Here is a 19,982-nt window from a genome sequence, read left to right as displayed (position 1 = left end):
GTGTGTTGTAAAAGTATACACAGAGGACAAAGTTGCTGCTTCTAGAATCCAACCCTTTCCAAAAATCCATGGGTGTAGCCAAAGCTCTGGCAGAGATCTTGACCCTGCATGGAATAGTTTTGTTGTGGTGAGTATAAGAAAAGGTAATAGCCTTAGACAACCATTTGGAAATAGTCTCCTTTGACACAGGTTGTCCCTTCTTCTTACCTTCACAAGAACTGAACAATTGATCTGAAGATCTGAAAGATTTAGTCCTGTCAAGATAGTACCTGAGTTGTCTGTGGACATCCAAGGTATGAAGAATCCTTTCTACCTCATTTTTAGGTTCAGGAAAGAAAATGGGGAGTCGAATACTTTGGCTTAAAGTAAACTTGGATAGCACTTTAGGCATAAAAGAAGGATTAGCTCTCAATGAAACCCTATCCCTGTGGAAAATGAGGGATGGTTGACTCACCATAAAAGCTTGCAATTCAGATATCCTTCTTGCAGATGTCAGGGCAATCAGTAAAACTGTTTACAGTATTAAGAACCTCAAGTCAGGCAGGTTAGCTGGTTTAAATGGAGCAAGTGTTAGCTTCTCTAGCACAAAGTTAAGATCTCAAGGAGGGGCCACTGGTTTTCTAGGATGCATCTTTTGCAAAACCCCTTTCAAAAACATTTTAACATGATAATGTACTGAAAGAGAAGGATTCATAGGCAGACATGCTGAAATGGCCAATAAATGAACCTTAACAGACTAGTGAGAAAGGCCAAGATAGTAACTCACACAAATATTGCAAAACCACAGAACATCTAGCCCTGAATGAGTGCTAGTTATGTTGTTGGCTCCAACTAGAAAATCATTTCTATTTATTCTAGAAGGAGGCTTTCTTGCCTTCATTAGTACCTTCTGCACATCCTCAGTAAACAGATGCCTAAAAGACTCTATCATCCAGGCAGTCAAGTTGAAGTTGACTGGGGTCACTCTGTATCAAACACCCCATATCTTGCATGAATAGATCCAGTCTGTGAGGACACTTGTGATAATTGCCCCCTGCCATTTCCAAAAGAAAGGTAAACTATAGTTGCCTGAGCCAGAAGAGAGTCACTACAATGATGTTGCTGTATTATTTCTGAACCTTCAGAAGTACCCTGGATATCAGTGAAAACGGTGGAAAAGCATACAGGAACATTCCTGTCCAAGGAAAATAAAAGAAAAGAAAAGAAAAGAAAAGGTATCTGACTTCCAGCCCTTCTTGCAAGGAGTTCTGAAGCAGAATCTTGCCAGCTGATTGTTCAGAGAGGAGGCAGATAGGTCTACTTGAGGAACTCCCACAAAGGGATCAAATCTTGGAAGACTCCCTGCTCTAGTTTCCATTTGTGAAGGTCTACCCTTGTACTGATGAGCTTGTCTACCACACAATTGTGCTCTAAAAGACTACAGGATGCCTGTAGAGTGAGAGTGTCCTGTGATACTATATCCCAAGGTAACATTGCTAATCTGCAAAGGAGATATGACCTGGTTCCTCCTCGCTTGTTGATGTAACACATGAATGTGGTATTGTCAGTAACAACTTGAAGAGGTCCCCACAACCTCTGACAATTCGGAGAGTTGGGTGCTTTGATCAGGTGAAGCATCTCTTTTATATTTATGTGCTTGTGTCTATTCTTGATGTCCCACAAACCTTATCCCTCCTGAACCTGATCCACAAGCAAGGTTCAAGGCATCTGTGGTGATTGACTGCTTTGGAACAGGGAGACAGAAGAGGAGACCTGAATTTGAAGATATTTGCTGTCTTGACCAAGTGATTTCTCTTCTAACAAACCCTAGCACTGACATTTGAAAAGACATAGGATGTTGGTACTGGGACCAAACAGACTTCAGATACCATTGTATCTTTCTCATATAGAGTCTTGCTGGGGTATCATAATTGTTTTTATTTATTTTTATTTTACATTTGTTAACCGTGATGGTCCGACTAGATGAGGTCCATTTATAGCGGAGGCCTGGGGAGAAAAGCTCCACTTAATTAATACAACAAACAATGATAATAATACATAATGTAAAGTAAAGACTTTGTTATTGAGCAGTATTTTGTGCATAATAGAACAGTATGCAAAGACAGATCATATCAGCAATATATAGAAGTGAACATTAAGTTAGTCATCAAAATATACAGGGATGCCATTTGTTACTTCCATTTTTACCAAGGGTCTGATAATTGGAGAGAAGAGAGAAAGATGGTGGTAGCATACACTAGGATTAAGTAACACATGGACATAACCAAGAGCTAATAAGATGAGCCTTAAGGGAATTTTTGAATTGTTTGGTATTAGGTGCAGAAGTCTCTGAGGGAGGGAGATTATTCCAACTTTTTGCTATACTGTGAGAAAATAGAGCTTTACCTGCTATGTTGTTGGCTGTGGAGATAGAGAGGAGTGATTTGTTGGGAGAGCGGAGTAGTCGATTTGGAATGTAATTAGTCAGTAGTTCCCTAAGGGCTGGAGTTTTTTCAGGATATTTTAGGTTGCTATAAGCTATGACTAGATGGTGGTAGGTTAATAACTGTGGGAGCTCAAGCCACTGAAGTTGCCTAAGAGGTATACAATAGTGTGTTCTAAAGAGGAAGTTTTTTGAAAACTTGGCAATTTTGTATAACACGACTCAAGTTTCTCCAGGTCAGATTTTCTTACATAGGTGAGAATAGGTGCTGCATACATGAGTGTGGAAAGAAGGTCGGTTTGAGCTAGGGTGACCTGAGCTTGATCTGATAGAAAGTCTTTTTGTCTGTATAGGGACCCCATTTTTTGTGTACCTTTTTAATAGATTGAGAGATATGGATGTCAAAGTGTAGGTTGTTATCTATTACGATGCCAAGCACCTTGGTGTCGAGAGAGGGTGAAATGACAGTTCCATTATTGGAGGAGATACAGAAGGAGAGTGGAGTGGTTTTTGATTTGTTTGGGATAAGTAGAAGTAGTTTTGTTTTGTTGAGATTTAAGATAAGTTGAATATCTGTGATCCACCTTTCTACTGAGGTAAAAGATTCCTGGGCAAGATGCTGTAGGGTGGTGAGATTTGGGGCGAAGCAGATCAGGGTGGCATTGTCTGCATACTGTATGAGTGAAGCCTGTAGGGTAGAGGTATGTAGATTATTGGTAAAGATAGAAAAGAGGAGTGGACCGAGTATGGAACCTTGAGGTACACCAATGGTAGTTGGGAGTAAAGATGATATAATTCCTTGCCACTGGACAGCTTGTTGTCAGTCTGATAGTTTTTAAGCCATGCAAAAGTTGTAGGGGCAAAGGATAGATAGGTAAGAGTATCTATTAGAATGGAGTGGGAAACCATGTCAAATGCTTTGGAGAGGTCCAGGAATATAGCAGATACAAATCTGTTGTTATTTCTATGTTGGTTAACCAGGTTTGTGAAAGAGAGAAGGGCTGAGGTTGTGCTGTGGTGTGGGTGGAAACCATGTTGTGTAGAGAAGAGATTGTTAGAGTCTAGGAAATGCATGACCTGAGAGTGTATGCATTTCTCAAGTATCTTTGATAAAGGAGACAGAATGGCTATGGGGCGATAGTTAGAGAAATCATAGGAATTCCCACCCTTATGAAGGGGAATAATGTAACAGATTTTCCATAGTTGAGTGATGTGGGATTCCTGTATGGAGCGGTTGATTAAGATTGAGACTGGGTAGGATAGAGAGTCGGCAGTCATTTTTAGGAAATAAGCAGGTATACCATCTGCTGCGAGAGTAGTAGGTTTAAGTTTTAAGAGGTATTTTTTATTGTTGAGGTTGGGACAGGAGAGAATGTAAAGGGAAGTGAGTTGTTAGGAGTTGTTGGTATGGATGAGTAGCTATTTTTGGAAAGTTGAGTTGATAGTGATTTAATGGATTCAATAAAGTGGTGATTAAATTGGGAGGCTGTATCGGTATCTGTTTTTGTAGAGGTGGAGGAGGGAGCTGGTATGGAGGTTTTACTAGGTTTTACTAGGGAGTTTATTGCATGCCAGAACTTTTGGGGGTTATTGGAGTGTTTATTTTGTATATCTAGAAAGTAGTTCTGTTTATCAAGCTTTGTTTGTTTTTTGACCTGATTCCTAAGGTGTTGATAGTTTTGTTGATGATGCCACGAACCCCAAAAACCTTTAAAACATATCTAGATATAGATGTATTTTTTCTTGTAGAAGAAACATTCTTTGAACTAAGGTGTCTAGCTGACACACCAGGAACACAATCCCATGTGAAGGAGTCAAAAAGACATTTGAATGTTCTCTTGGAATCCCAGCTTGTGTAAGAGATCTTTCACCCAACTGAGAGATTCCTGACACTTTGAAAAAGACTCTGCAAAAGTAAGCAAGTCATCTAAATATGGAAAATGTAGATACCTTGTAGCCTGAAATGAGCTATGTCTGGAGCTAGACACTTTGTGAACACTCTTGGTGCAGTGGATAATACAAAGAAGAAGGTAGAAACTGATAATGTGAACCATGCACACAGAACCTTACAAAACACCTGAAGTCTGGATGAATAGGGATATGATAAGCATCTTTTAAATCTAGAGTTACTGAGAAACATGAATAAGGAAGAAGAAGTAACAGATTTTGAACTTGGGCACTATCACAAACAGGTTTAGGAAAGAAAGAGGAAGAACTGGTTTCTAAGTATTTTCTTTGGTACTAAATACATAAGTCAGTAAAAACCTTTTCTCTCCTGGGAATGAGGAACTGATTTTGTCACTTCCTGGGATAGCATGTAATGAAGGACAAGTGGAAATAAAATAGTCTGGTCAGGTGGATGAGGGATTAACCCCACTACCATATGTAACCTTGATGAATGATCTTCAGAACCCATTGGTCTGAAACTATGTGTTGCCAAAGAGAAAAGTTTATATTCAGACTTTCTGGAAGGAAAAAGGGACTGCCAAGGTGGGGGGTCCCTAAATAATCATTCTAACTTGTTGGACTGTCCCTGGTTTTGAGGGTTCCTGAATTCTTTTTGGAATCCCCTTGCCATTTCTTCTTAAACATCTGTTTACCTGCATTTTGTTCAGACTGTTTGAATTGTTTTTTTGTTTTTTGGTTTTTTTTGCAAAAAACTGGATGTTAGAAAATCCCTTAGAAAATCTAAAAAAGGAGGGATGAAAAATCTTAGAGATTCCCTGTATCAAGTTACCAATCTCAAGGCCAAAAATTAAATCTCTATCCAAAGGAAAATTTAAAATGTAATTTTACCATCATCTAGGAAGTTCTGAGAATGCAGCTAGGCAAACCTCCTCAGCACAGTATCAGTGGCCAAACCCCTTGAAGAAGTATCAGCTGAAGCATACACACTTAAACACACACACACACACAAAACACATTGCAAACAATGAGTAGTGACTTGTATAACTGAAGAAAATAAATTATTTAGAACAGATTCTTTTTCACGAGAAGAAACTGCAGACAAAACATTCCTAGTACTTTCACAGGCAGTCAGCACAGATCTTAACATATGAGCCTGACAATTCAAAATTCTGAAAGTTGCAGAAGTATACACTTTTTTCCCATACTTATCAGAAATAGTGAGACTGGAATTAACTAAATATTTTGTAGAGATAAGATTAACTAAAGCTATACTGAGGGGTCAGGTTTGGGAAGAGTGTGTAAAAACTAAAAAGACTGAGGATCTTTATATATTCTCTATGCATTTTAGGGGCAGCTGGCTATCAGGAAAATTGCAGGCAGTAATACACAAACATCCTCCAAAGCTAACAGAACTGGAGGAGTGGGTGAAGCTTCTTGACATTCCTTGTGGGACTGAGAGACTTTGGCGTTCTCCCACTGAAAATACTAGGCCATTCAGCAAGTAGTCTCAAAGAATGACAAACCCTCACAGTGAGAATCAGAAACTGAACTCTCCTCTAAGTCTGAATTACAAATCTGAGGAGCAAGCCCTGTATCTGTCCCTTCATCTTCCTGTCCAGATTCAGAATGTTGAATCGCTTCAGGAAAAGAGGTATCCCTCATTCTTTTACCAGAAACTATTTTATAAGCAGGATCAATAGCCCAAATTAAACCCGTGAGCCAAACCTAGAAAATTAGTCCTGTCCAAGGAAATTTGAGAAGGAGTAGAGACACATTTAGTTTTCTGTTTGTTTTAGACAGAAAAATGGGGCCAACAGAGTTATTAAGGACAGCAGCAGCTTCCCCAAGGATAGGCACAACATTCTGCAGAACAGGGTATCCTTCCCATTCCCTCTCTCAGAACTGACATGACTGTCTCATTCTTTCCCACTGAGGATCCCAACAGCTGCAGAAGATGTGGCTAACCCCTGTGCATATTGGCTGTAGGTGTTACACCAGGGAGATATGGGGTAAAAGATGAGCAGTCTGAAGTACAACAAAGGGTCACAGCAGAGTCACCCACCTGAGATGAGTTTGTGTGCATTGAAGGTGCCCTGAAGCTTTGGAAGCTGGCCTGCTGGTATATCTTTGCAGGATATAATCCATGTAGTTTAGACTAATGCAATGATTAATATGAAGAACATATTTTAGTTTTTTTACTTTAATTTAATGAATAGATAGCCTTAAAGTGTTTCTCTTTTTCTGTTCTTTTATTTTCTAAAAATATTTGCATATTTCTTTGAGCTGGGTAGAGTCTTCACATTACACTTGACAGAATATTCTTAATTATCAGAACAATGATTTTTACTTAAAAACATTCTACATGAAGTATTTGCAGAAAACTGGTACCCGCATGAACACAATTGTATCTTTCACCTGAAGATATAATTACTAAAATCTGTACATAAATACTAAAATCTGTTTTACAATTCTTAATAATAATAATAATAATAATAATAATAATAATAATAATAATAACAATAATAATGAACATGGTAGTACTTCTCAATGTCAAGATCAAAAGACAAGACAGAAACAAGGAAAAGTATTATGGATTGTTTGTTGTGTACTGCATTCTTATTTATAATTAGGTTCTCTCTAATGGCCATTTTGAGAATTCAGTTTGTATGCTCCTACAGATGTTTTGTACTGAAAAAAGTTCAGGCTGAGGACTGCCAGCTGCCAGCAATTCCCTATATATTTTGTAATTTTTGCAGAAATTATCGTCATGATGAGCACCTCTTGCTATACATTGTGTTTAAGCTGTACTTGAAAGGTTTTGCAGTTTACAAAGAGCCATAAAAACTGCTGCTAAAGATTAATTTGTCTTACCTGGGATTATGTTTTCTATCCAGCAGTCCTCTTTTTAGACTTTCTTTTGTGTCTATTTGTAACTCTATAATCTTTACAGGGATTATACTGCGTGCCTCCAAGAGCTCTACTTGTCTTCTAGTCACAGGGTATCCATCAAGGACAAACCTGTTGGTTACATAAACAACAGAACACATTTAGTTTAAAAACTATGAAAGGAGACAGATGAGAACAGTCCGTTATACCCATCTCAAATGTTAAGACTCATATCTGTTGCCTGTGAATGAGCATTCTTTAATGGCATGACATAGTATAGATTCTATCACAGGATAATAGAGCTAATCTGCCTTTGTTCATTTGCAGTTTTCAGGCATGACAGTATGACATTTATGTGTTGTTAATTAAGGTACATCTGTAAAATGACTAAGCAGGTAAAGATCTGTTACAAGGGGCCCATGCTTCACTTAAAGTAAGATACTTCCGAGTTCATGCATAAAGGCTCAGCATACACTAGAGGGCAAACACAGTCACATACACTCACTAATAAAGAAAAAAAACAAGTTCTTGAAAGCAGAATTTTCTTCCATATCCTTCAGGCACAGAACAGTTTTTTTATGTGAAATTCTTTATTTGCAAAACATCAAATGCTAAAAAGTACAGAAATGTGATGTTAGAGTCACAAAACAGGAAATATTTAAACACTCTGTAGTTCACTTCTATAATTAAGCATTCTTCAGGTCCTCATCTGCATAGCAATTGTTAGAACTGCTTAAAATAAAAAAAACTCTCCCTTTGTTCACAAATTGTATCGAAATCCTTACAGCACACCATGACCAAGTATTCAGGGACTAGTACAGTACAAAAAATGCAAACTTAGGATACTGAAAATTCTCTAAATGACAACAATAGCAGATAAAAAGAGGAATAAATATAAACCAATTTTCTCTTAAAACAAAATACTTTGGCAACTGAAAAACCGAGACAAGAGTATAAGAGCAGACGGAATAGTATCAGAATATAAAAAAGTACCCAAAAGAAAACACAAAGAGACAATATGGTGTCTTCCTGATTGTCTGAGTGCCCAAAGTAATTAGTTTCCAGAACGATCTTTCTGGTTCTCAGGTAAGTACTAGATTAGCTTCACATGTGGGTCATTTTGAGTCTCGCCAATTTCCCCTCAAAAGTGAAATCATTCTCTGTACCTTGTGTCTGTGAGGTAGAAACCTTAACCACTGTGCCAAGTCCCAACCCCCTTATGCTAAACCTCAACCTCAGTGACACTGAAAAAGCACAGAATTCTCTTTAAAATGTATTTAACCCTAATGCTCTTCCTGGATTCATTGTATGTGAATTTATCTCATTTCAGGCTAGGGAACTAGTTTTCAAATCTGTCTGAAGATTCCAGCTTTTAAAACTGATAGCTGTTTTACTAGCTGGAATAATGATCATGCAGTTAATATAATGGCTAAAAGAAAAGTTATCTGATCTTATCTGATCTTTAATCAAGGCATTGAATAAAAATATTAAAACTCGTCTACTATCTGCAGCCAAATTTAATTTTTTTCTTACTAATAAACATAATAGTTTTCAAACTTGTAGGTTAACAAATGATCACTGCTGCAGTAGCCTTAACTACATGGGTTATATCCTGTTAGGGACAGTAACGACTAGGCAACTTCCAAAGCTTATGGGCACGTTCCATACCTCCAAACCATCAACTTAAACAAAGTTGAAGAAAATAGCGGTTTAAGCTCTAAGCCCTTCAGAGCTTTCAGGCCAACCAAGACAGGGAGGTTAGAACCGTGAAAAAGGTCATTGTTAGGAAAGTAAGCATAAAAGTCCTCACCCTAGCAACAAAAACATACAAAGATAAGGGGAATAGAGGGAGGAAATGATCATCTGGACATCTATGGTTATGACCTGTTCTAGAATGAAAAAGGAATCTAGTTAGTATTACTTTGTAATGGTATGTTCAAATGACCAAGTTGCTGCTTCTAGAACACTTTTAGAATTCAACCCTTTTCAAAAAGCACCAGAAGAAGCCAAGGCTCTAGTAGAGTGAGCCTTGACCCAGCCTGAAATTGCCTTAATTTGGTGGGTATAATGAAAGTTAGTAGCATGATGCAACCATTTGGAGATGTCTGTTTTGACCCAGGTTGTTTTTTTTTTTTCATTTTTTCATTACCTTCCTAAGATATAATATGAATAACTGATCAGAGTTTCCCAAAGTTTTAATTCTGTCAAGATAATATCTGAGTTATCTGTGTATAAAGAATCCTTTCTCTCTCTGGTTTTTAGGTTCTGGAAAGAAGACTGGGAGATGGATAGTTTGGCTCAAATCATCAACTTAGCTAGGGTGGGGTGAGAAGGGCAACTGCCCCATGTGCAAAGTGGTGGGAGGATGCAATCAGCCAATTCTGATCTCCCTTTTTATGCAATACAGGCTTTTAAAAGCCATTATTGCATTTGTGGTCAAACCAGATCACTGTAGCACTCTGTGTGTGGTCTAAACTTTAGCAACTGCATGCTACATTGTAGCAAGCAGTTAGTTACAGTTTAAAATTTAAAAAAACATTTTTCTTTTTAACTGAAACCTGAGCACTGTAGAACTCAGTGCAGGCAGGGTATAAAATGTAGGAAATGTAGCCACAGTTTGCTACATGTGTAGCAAGCAGTCTACTACAGTTTAAAAATATATATTTTTTAACTAAAACATGAGTGTAATAGCGCTCTATGCAAGCAGGGTATAAAGTGTAGCAAATGTTTGCAATATTTGTAACAAGCAGTTTGCTACAGTTTAAAAGAAGATTTTTTTTAAATTAAAACATGAGCACAGTAGTGTTTCCATGCAGGCATGATATAAACTGTAGCTGCTGTTTGCTTTGCTACATTTGTTTCAAACAGTTTGCTATAGTTTAAAAGAAGAAATTATTATTATTTTTTGTACTAAAATTTGGTGAAGGAGGGTTGGGGTCAGGGCACAGAAACGGGACCTGAACGTCTGGGGTAGGAGGGAGGTGGGGGTCATGTCATGCACCTGGCCACATGGTTGGTGTACTAGAAGAAGGAACATCCATTTTATTTCCCCTTAAATGGAAGAACGGGGGGGGGGGGGCGTCTGTAATAAGCCGATCACTTATGATGCAGTGATTGGCTTATAACAGTGAAGTGCTTTTTTTTTCCCTGAGGGATTGGGCTCATAGTACCGTGTCAGGGTGCTGGTTGAATCAATTAAGCTTCTTGCTCAAAGTAAACTCTGATACCACTTTAGGCATAAAGGAAGGATTACTTCTTAAGGAATCCTTATAATTGTGGAAAATGACATACGATTGACACAACATAAGAGCCTGCAAACTCAGATACTCTTTTTGCAGATATCAGAGCAATCAGTAAAACTGTTTTCCATGATAAGAACATTAAATCAGACTGATGAGTTGGTTCAAATGGAAAATATGTTAATTTTCCAAAAACAAAGTTAAGGGTCCAAGGAGGAGACAACTGTTTTCTGGCAGACTTAGTATGCACCCATTTAAAAAAAAATTAATATGGGAATGCATTGAAAGGGGAGGACCTATGGGCAGACATGCTGAAATGGCCGACATATGAACCTTGACAGAGGAGTATGAAAGGACAAAGGATAATAACTTACACAAATAGTGCAGAACTAGAGAAATACTAACCTCAGTGGGTCCTGATTATTGTCTTGACACCATCTAGAAAATCCTTTTCATTTGCTAATATATGACTTCCTAGTTGCAGGTTTGCATGGCTCTTTTAAAATCTGCTGCATGTCTCAGAAAATAGGTAACTAAAAGGTAAAACACACTACACCAAACATCTAGCTGCAGTTGTTTTGAGCTGTGATGTATCAAACACCCCCTTTCCTGTGTAAGTTGGTCCAGTCTGTGAGGAAGTTTGTAGTAATTGCCCTTGGCCATTTCCAAATAAAGGAAGAACCAATGGTTGCCCAGGCCAGAAGGAAGTTGCCATAATGATCTTTGAAGAGTTCTTGTGAAACTTCAGAAGAATCCTGGATATCAACAGAAAGGGTAAAAAAAAGCATAGAAAAACATTCCTGCCCAAGGAAAAGAGAATGCATCTGTTTTCTAGGCCTTCTCTCATGGAATCCTGGAGAAGAATTTTGCCAGCAGATTATTGTACATTATGGCAAAAAGCTGTATCTGAGGTGTTCCCCATGGTATGGTCAGTTCCTGGAAGACTCCCTGATTCAATTTCCATTCCTAAGGGCCTGTCTTGGTCCTCCTCATTTTCCATGATGGGATGGAACATGCCAGTAGAGAGAGATTGTGCTGAAAAGCTGTATTTCAGGCTATCATGGCTAGTCTGTGCTGAAAAGCTATAGCTCAGGCTATCATGGCTAGTCTGCACACAGGGTAAGATCTGACTCTCCCCTTTGTTCCCTCCTTTTTACTGATGTACCACATTATTGCAATGTTGTCTGTAATCACTTGCAATGGTCTTGAGACCCACAGATGATAGAGAATTGGGAGCAATTAGTACTACCAATGTCTCTTTTATGTTTACGTGTTTTGGTCTGTGTTTTTTGTTCCAAAGACCCTACACTTTTTCTCTTGTAGACATTGCTCCACAAGTAAAATGTGACATGCCTTTTGTTACAGACTCTGCTAGAGCTGGAAAGGAAAATTGAAGAGCTGGATTCAAGTAAAACTGTTCTCTCCACCAAAGAAATTTCATTTTCACAAATTGCAAAGCAGGTATCTGGAATGTTAGGGGATGTTAATGATGGGAACATACTAATTTTAAGCACCATTCAATTGTTCTCATGTGGAGTCTGGCTACTGGAATCTTGAGTCCATGAATCCTAATATCCTGAGAAATTCCTTTGGTGAAGCCTTGGTTATAGTTGAAAAACTTGGGAATAGAACTAGATATAGCTGTACTTTTTCTTCTGTAAGAAAAAACTCTTTGAATTGAAGTATCTAGGGGACACTCCCAGAAAACAAGCCTGTGAGAAGGAGTCAAGCAAAATGTTTTAGTGTTCTCTTAAAACTCCAGTCTGTTCAGGAGACCTCTCACCCAGGTAAGAGATGTCTGGCAATTTGAAAAAGACTCTGAAAAGATAATCAAGTCATCTAAATAAAACAAATATATAAATACATCGTATTCTGCTGTAGGCTATCACTAGACACTTGGTGAATACTGATGGAGCAGTGGATATCCCAAAGAGTAATGCAGAGAAATGAAAGTGTGATCTAGACACAGAAAACCTTAAGAAATGCTTAAAATCTGATGCTATAGGAATGTGATGATGAAAGGAAAGTTATGTACGTACCACAAAATGAATTAGATGAGACCAGAGGAATGGAAACCATGCCTGTTGAGGTCAGTAGGAAGCAATGAGGCTCCCTGTAGCCTTGCTCCATGAGTGAACAGGCATAAAGGAGACCACGGGCCAACTGCAGAACAGTGTATCCCTTAGGGACTCTCTCTCTCTTAGGGGATTAGGGCAAAGTACTTGCTACATTTGGTGTTAGTGATGGTGGGGAAAGCAAACGGGTTGCAGAATGGTCGACCCCAGTAGCTGAAAATCTGATCCACCACTACTGGAATGAGGGACCACTCATGAAAAAGGCGGACAGACCTGCTCAACCTATTTACTACAACAATGGCCCTCTCTGGTATGTGCATAGCGGTGAGAAGACATCACCCACTGCCAAACCCTCATGGCTTCTGACATAATGGGTAAAAATGTGTTCCCCCTTCTTTGTTGATGTATCAGACCACTGACATATTGTCCATCTGAATGGAGATCACATCCTTGGGGAAGGAGCCCTGGGAAGTCTGCAGAGCTAGGAGTACTGTCTTCATCTTCTGGATATTGATATAAAAATTGGCCTTTGAAAGGGATCATGTGTCTTAGATAGGTTTTCCCAAAAAATACCTCCCCCACTCCAGCTGAGTAGCATCTATACTCACTGTGGTCTGTGGGGAAGGAGAACAAAAGGTCAACCCTGAGCTACAGTTGGAAGGTTGAGCCACCACTGAATATAAAGTTTGCAAATTTTCATAAAGGACACTGGAAAATTCATGGGTTGACATCTCACTGATCACTGAACTGATATGGCTAATTGCAGTACCCTCATAAGAAATCTTGCTAGAGGGATTAGGTAAAGGGATCTGCCATTGAGCTGAAAAAAACTAAATCAACCTTGCTGGAGGCTTCTGAGGGGACAGTACCACTACTGCCTGCTGCTTAAGTGTGAGTATCCTGGATACCAGCAGTCTAGCTATCTGTAACTTGGTATCCAGATGGGCTCCAATGAATTCTATGGTTTGAACCTGCTGAAGCTTGGAATTGACCGTGTTGACAGTTATTCATTGTTGTGAACAAAGGTTGAGCAAGGAGTCTCTGGCTTGAAGAAAGGGATTCCTAGTATGGGCGATTAAGAGACAGTCATCCAGGTATGGGAACATTCATAAGCCCAGCAGCCTGAGATGAGCTGCAACCACTGCCATGCACTTGGTTAACACCTGGGGGGCTGTGACGAGGCCATAGGGCAGGGCTCTGAACTGCAAGTGACTGGCTCCCAGACAGAAGTGGAGAAGCTTCCTGGTTTTAGTATGCATCCTGGAGGTCTACTGAATACATACAATTGTCCTTCCTCAACAACTGTTGGATGGACTGTACTATGACCATCTGGAATTTCATCTGTTTCACATATTCGTTCAAGTGACTGTGGTCCAAAATGGGCCTGAGGTCCCCATTCTTCTTTGGCAACAAAAGTAGCCTTGAGTAAATTCTGGATCTTTGCTGGTCTGGGGGATCCTCCTGGATGACTCACTTTCTAGTAATGTTGTCTTCCATTGGGGGTGTGGCACATTGGAAAGTTTGAGTACAAGAGCTGAGAAAGGAAGGGAATCATGTAACATCTAGTTATAATCCTCTGCACCAAAACATCTCGGATGATGGATTTCCAGCCCTTGGGGAGCAGGGATAAGCACCCCCCTGACTGCCCCCTAACACTGGCAACTGGGCAGCCAACCAGCACTGTAAATCCCTGCTGGAGAACAGCCCTCAAAAGCCTTGATCTGTAGTCCACCTCTGCCACAGAGGCAATCTTCATTATGATTATCCCCCCCACTGCCTTGGTGGAGAGCCTACTGATAGAATCTTGAAGTACAAAATCTTGGGATTTGCAGAACCATGGTTTCTTTCCTCTCATCTGGTTTCTTGAGAAACTCCTCTGGGGTGTATAAAACCATATTCCTATGGCACACATGATACAAGAATGACATTTGGTCTTGATAAATGTGCAAAAGCATCATTTTAAAAAAGGGAAATCTACAACACTATCAAAATAAAAACTTAGGACAGGAATGTGATATAAAGGAAGTTGACCAGGATGAAGTATATAAATACTTAGGAACAGATGAAGGGTTGGCAAAAAAAATCTGAACAAATAAGAATAAAGCTGAGTAAAGAATACTTCAGAAGACTTCTTCTTCTTCTTTCGGCTTTTCCTGGTTAGGGGTCACCACAGAGGATCACCTGTCTGCTCATGATTGGCAGTGGAGTTTTACGGTGTCGAGCTGCCAGCCTAGCACCCAACCTTCCACAGAAGGCACACACACACCTAGAGCCACTTTAGAGTGTCCAGTCCACCTACAGCATGTCTTTGGGATGTGGGAGGAAACCGGAGCACCCAGAGGAAACCCACACGATCACAGGGAGGACATGCAGACTCTGCACAGAAGGCACCACAGCTGAGGATTGACCCAGAAAACCTCTTGCTGTGAGGCGGCAATGCTAACCGCTGCACCACTGCAGCCGCCCAATACTTCAGAAGACTGCAAGTAAAATTAAAACTGCTCTGACATCTAGGAATAAAGTCCAGTCTCTTCCTGCTCTGACTTAAAATTTTGGAGGTGACTGACTGGTCTCAAAAAGATATGCATTAGTTGGATACAAAACAAGAAAAATGCTTCATGCTTATCAAATGATATATAAAAATCAGTGTATACCAAGATTATATATTCCTTGCTCTGATGGAGGTATGGGCCACCTCAAAATTGACTACATATATAGATCTGCAATTGTATGACTGTATACATATTTGTTGATCTCATCAGATCCAAACATAGTGAAAGTTTGACAACACAAGGAGAAGAATACTAAGATGACATATTTGCTTAGTTTAGCAGAAGCATGTTAGAATCAAGCAGGAATGGAAATCACACCAGAAGTAGGTAAAAATCTGATAACAACTGAATGTGCCAAAAAAAAGAAAGAACATAAGAAAAATGATCAGACAAGAAGGAAAACACTATTAAAAAGTCCACAAATATAGTGGCAAATATGGCTATCTTCTGGAGCACCCTCATTTTGACCAAGATTTGATGCAGGAATGGTTAAGGACAGGTGAAATGAAACCGAATGATAAAAGGTTAATAATGGTTGCCTGGGATGGTGGACTACGTTACACATTGGTTTTCTAAGACCATTCAAAATGTGGAAGAAACAGATGCAAGTTTTGTAAAACAGAAGTGGAAACAGTGACACATCTAGTTGCTGGGTGTGATACACTCATGGCAGGGCCTGTATGACAAAAGGTACAAGAATGTGGTAAGTCTGTTGCACTGGTGATTGTGCAAACATTACATTACAGAAGTAGCTGAGAAGCATTCAAAACATGAGCCACAAAGCATTATAGAAAATGATGAAATTTATATCACACGAGATCACCCATTACCAACAGTATAAAAATAGATACAAGAAAAGCCAGATATAGTAGTCCATGAAAAAAGACAAAAGTAGTGTTGATCACTGAAACTGCTACACCCACTGATTACAGTGCCTTATCTAAAGACTACCACAGTCTCATAAAATAACAGAATTTGCACGCATAAAAATGAAAAATGTGGAAGAAAGATACCCAGACAGTCCCATTAGTAGTGGGAACAATAGGACTAATAAGAATTTACAATCAAATATTGTGTTACCAATACATGTAACTCCATAAGAATTATAGAAGAGGCAATTCTGGGCACGTTGCCAGTGCTGAGAAGAGCACTCAGCTAAAATCAAAGACTGAAACAATACTAATTTCATGAACTCTAACCGTACCTTGATTTAGGAATGGGATCCATTCCAGCCATAGTATTAGAAACTCAAAACACTTAAACCAAAAGAAGCAATCATACAACTGCAAGGTGTAAATCTACTACAGGTAATTCTACTATCTGATTGCTTAGAAGCTCTAGATCCCAGGTTCTATTACGTAAGTGTTACATTTCAGTTTCACTGTTTCAGGTATTGCTACAGTTAGTTGTTGAAGTACATAATTTTCGCATTTGTTAACCGGGTTGGTCCAGCTGGGTAAGAATTTACCCTTTTTCAGTGGAGACCAAAGCCCCAAACAGACATACAAATGCATACAAATAGAGACAAATTAACAATATTAAAGAGCAAAACAATCTCATGGATACAATGGATAAGAAGAACATAATGTACTCAATGGAATAGTACATAGCTATATATACAAAAATTATAGTAATAGGTTATAACAGGAGAAACAACAATAATAAATCCAGCAGGTAAGCAGGAAGGAAGTTAAGGTTGTACGTAATATAATGAAAAGAAACAAGGTATAATTAGATTAGTGGCTAGAAGAAGAAATGTGTAAGTGCAGGGGCTTCAGAATTGAGGGAAAGTAGAGTGAGAGTAAAAAGTAGAGAGGGGTGACTGCACAAGGGATCGTAGGTCAGAAGAGGGAATGGTGCAAAAGAAGACAGTAGTAGAGGAGGGATGTAGTGAACTAGAGGGAGGGTACAGAAAGAAGAGCAGTTGGATAAAGTAAGTTGTAGAGAGAGGAAAAAAGTCTTATAGATCAGACTTAGTGGTGAAGTGGGTCTGTGGAGAGGGAGGAGTTAAGTTTCATAGTTTCATAGTAGGATGATAACAGGTACATAAAGGGTTGTTATGGAGGTACACTATCAGGTCATGTTTGAAGTTAGGAAGGGAGGTATGACTTCTAATATGGAGTGGAAGATTGTTCCAGGTAAGGGAGATAGAGTGTTTATAGAGTATTTTACCTATGTTCTTGTTGGGTTTATAGACTTGTAGTAAGAGTTTATCAGAGCTGCGCAGGGATCGGGGAGGGGTGTACCAGGAGATCAGGTTGGACAGAGATGGACAGTCAAAGTTTGAATTAAGAATTCTGAAAGAAGGTGTGGGAATTCGAGCCAATGTAATTTTATGAGAGCGGAGCAGTGATGGGATTTATAGGGGCTGCTGGTGACAAATCTAGCAATTTTGTTATAGGTTTGGTTTAGTTTTGCCAGCAGGTTATTTTGTAGATTGGAAAATAGAGGGGAGCCATAGAGGAGGGTGGGGAGGAGATAGGATTGGGCTATCAGTAGTTTTGAGTTGGGGGTTAGGAATTTGCTGTTTCTGTATAACATGCCTAGTTTTTGGTGTGTTTTCTTTATAGAATGAAGTATGTGGAGGTCTAGTTTGAGCTGGTCGTCTATGATGACACCTAGGAGTTTAGTGTGTAAATCTGGTGTTATGATGGTGCCATTTAGAGAGGATATGAGAAAGGTGGATTTGTGGTGGGCTAGAGTTTTAGGTAGGAATAGTAGGAGCTTAGTTTCAGAGGGGTTCAGGATAACTTGATTATTGGAGAGCCACTTCTCAATAGAGTGAAATGAAGATTGGGTGATATGATGGAGGTTATAGATAGAGTCAGAAATGGAGATCAGAGTTGAATCATCTGCATACTGTATGATAGAGGAGAGGTTGCTGGAAGTGTGTAGGTCATTGGTGAAGAGGTTGAAAAGGAGGGGACCAAGAATTGAACCTTGAGGAACACCAGTCTGAACTGGCAGAAAGGGTGAGATGGAATTTTGCCATTTAACTGCTTGTAGGCGACTGGACAGGTAACTTGAGAACCAATTTAGAGTGGGGATAGAAATGTTCAGCTGAGAAAGTTTATGAAGTAGAAGGTTGTGAGAGACAGTATCCAAAGCCTTTGAGAGATCTAGGAAGAGGTAGGACACAAGTTTATTATTGTCTCTGGCCTTAGCTACAGTATGAGAGAAGGATAAGAGTGCAGTGTTAGTATTGTTTTGGCCTGAAACCGTGCTGGGTGTTGGTTAAAAGATTGTTTTGAGTAAGGTGGGAAAGCAGTTGAGAATGGATACACTTTTCAAGAATTTTGGAGAGGGGAGAAAGAATAGCAAAGGGATGGAAGTTAGATGGTTCTGTGGAGTTACCTCCTTTATGTAGGTGGATAGTGAAGTATTCCTTCCAAATAGAGGGGACAGTGGATTCTTGGATTGAGCGGTTGATTAGAATGGTGATATGAAGGGCAATAGAGTTAGCAGCAAGTTTAAGGAATTGGGGAGGTAGCTTATCAGAGGCGGGAGAACAAGGTTTGAGTTTACTGAGGAGAGTTTTAATATAACTAACAGAGACAGGTTTGAGCATGAAGGGGTCTGAGAGGCTAGTGGAGTCAGATTGGGAATGTGAAAAAGGTGTGGGTCTGGCAACTGAAGTGACAGAAATGGAAGTGGAATTAGAGGTGGGGTTGGGGTTATTAGAGGTGTTAGGTACTAGTTTAGTAATGGTATCAATGAAGTAGTGATTTAAATGGATGGCAATATCTGATGATTGCGAAAAGGGATGGGGGTTGTGGGTGAGCCAGGCTTAAGAAGAGTTTTTATGGTTGACCAAAACTTCTGGGGGTTAGTAGTTTGCAGAAATTGGTCAGAGAGGTAAAACTTTCTTTTGTCCTGGTTGAATCTTTTTTTTTAAGGTTTCTAAGTTCCTTATAAGATTGTAGGAGGGCAGGAGATTTGCTTTTCTGATATTGTTTCCAAGTGGCATCTCTTTTATGCATAAGGTAGAAGGTTTCTTTGGCTAGCCAGGGGGCATGTTTAGCTTTGACTTTTATTTTCCTGATGGGGGCAAGAGAGTTGAGTATGTTTAGGAATGTCTGGTTGAAGTAGCTAACTGCATCATTTAAAGGTAGAGAATATAGGCAGGACCAGTTAATATTTGACAGAATTTTGTTGAAGGAAGTGGTACTGAATTTTCTTTGGTTGCGGATGTATTTTAAGAGGTGAGTACTAGTGAGGTTGGGTGAGTACCTGTAATGCGGACAGTTAGGTGGTCACTGATGGAGTCAGATAGTGTACCTGGCTAGTGGTACAAATTAGGAGAATTTACGAGAATATAGTCTAGGATAGAGTTGGAGTGGTTTTTGCCAAGGCAGTTAGGGGAGGAGACAAGCTGAGTAAAACCATGCAGGTTGAGACTATAAGACGGTGTAGTAGAGTTAACTGAGTTCCAGTCTATATTTACATACCCAAGTATGATTGTTTCAAAGGGGATGTGAAGAAAACACCAAGATAAGATGTTTTCAAGGATGGTGATATTATTCCCTGGTGGGATATAGATTGAGGCTATGGCCATTTTTTGGTAGTTGTTGAGATGACAGGTTACTATGAGTAGCTCTGCAGGGTGGAAGGTGGGAGTGGTAATTGTAAGTAGTAAGATATTGAGAGAGTCAGAAAAGAGAATGGAGACGCCACCTCCCTTTTTGCTAGGTCTATCCAGTCTGTAGATATTGAAACCAGGGGGGCAGATCTCTGAGTTGAGGATGTGGGGTTTTAGCCAAGACTCAGAGAGAGTTAAGATGTGGGGGGTATAGTGTTGTATGAGTGCGTGGAGTTCAGGCACTTTGTTGCAGATGCTCTGGATGTTAAGGGAGAAGAACTTTAGTCTTTTGGTTATGTGTGTAGAAGTGAGAGTGGATGG

General features: G+C 39.5%; 1 protein-coding gene across 1 annotated transcript in view; it reads right to left on the bottom strand.

Moving 5' to 3' along the window:
• AK9 (adenylate kinase 9) overlaps positions 1–19,982 on the bottom strand; it is a 2,653,312-nt gene that overhangs the window by 403,545 nt on the left and 2,229,785 nt on the right. Inside the window, exon 33 of the mRNA XM_044066804.1 lies at positions 7,202–7,348. Coding sequence (XP_043922739.1) covers positions 7,202–7,348 — 147 coding nt within the window. The remainder of the gene's footprint in view (positions 1–7,201; positions 7,349–19,982) is intronic.

Source organism: Protopterus annectens, chromosome 1.part0 (assembly GCF_019279795.1).
Source record: "Protopterus annectens isolate FY-2018-M chromosome 1.part0, PAN1.0, whole genome shotgun sequence".
NCBI classification, from domain to species: domain Eukaryota; kingdom Metazoa; phylum Chordata; order Ceratodontiformes; family Protopteridae; genus Protopterus; species Protopterus annectens.
This window is presented reverse-complemented; position numbering and strand designations above follow the sequence as displayed.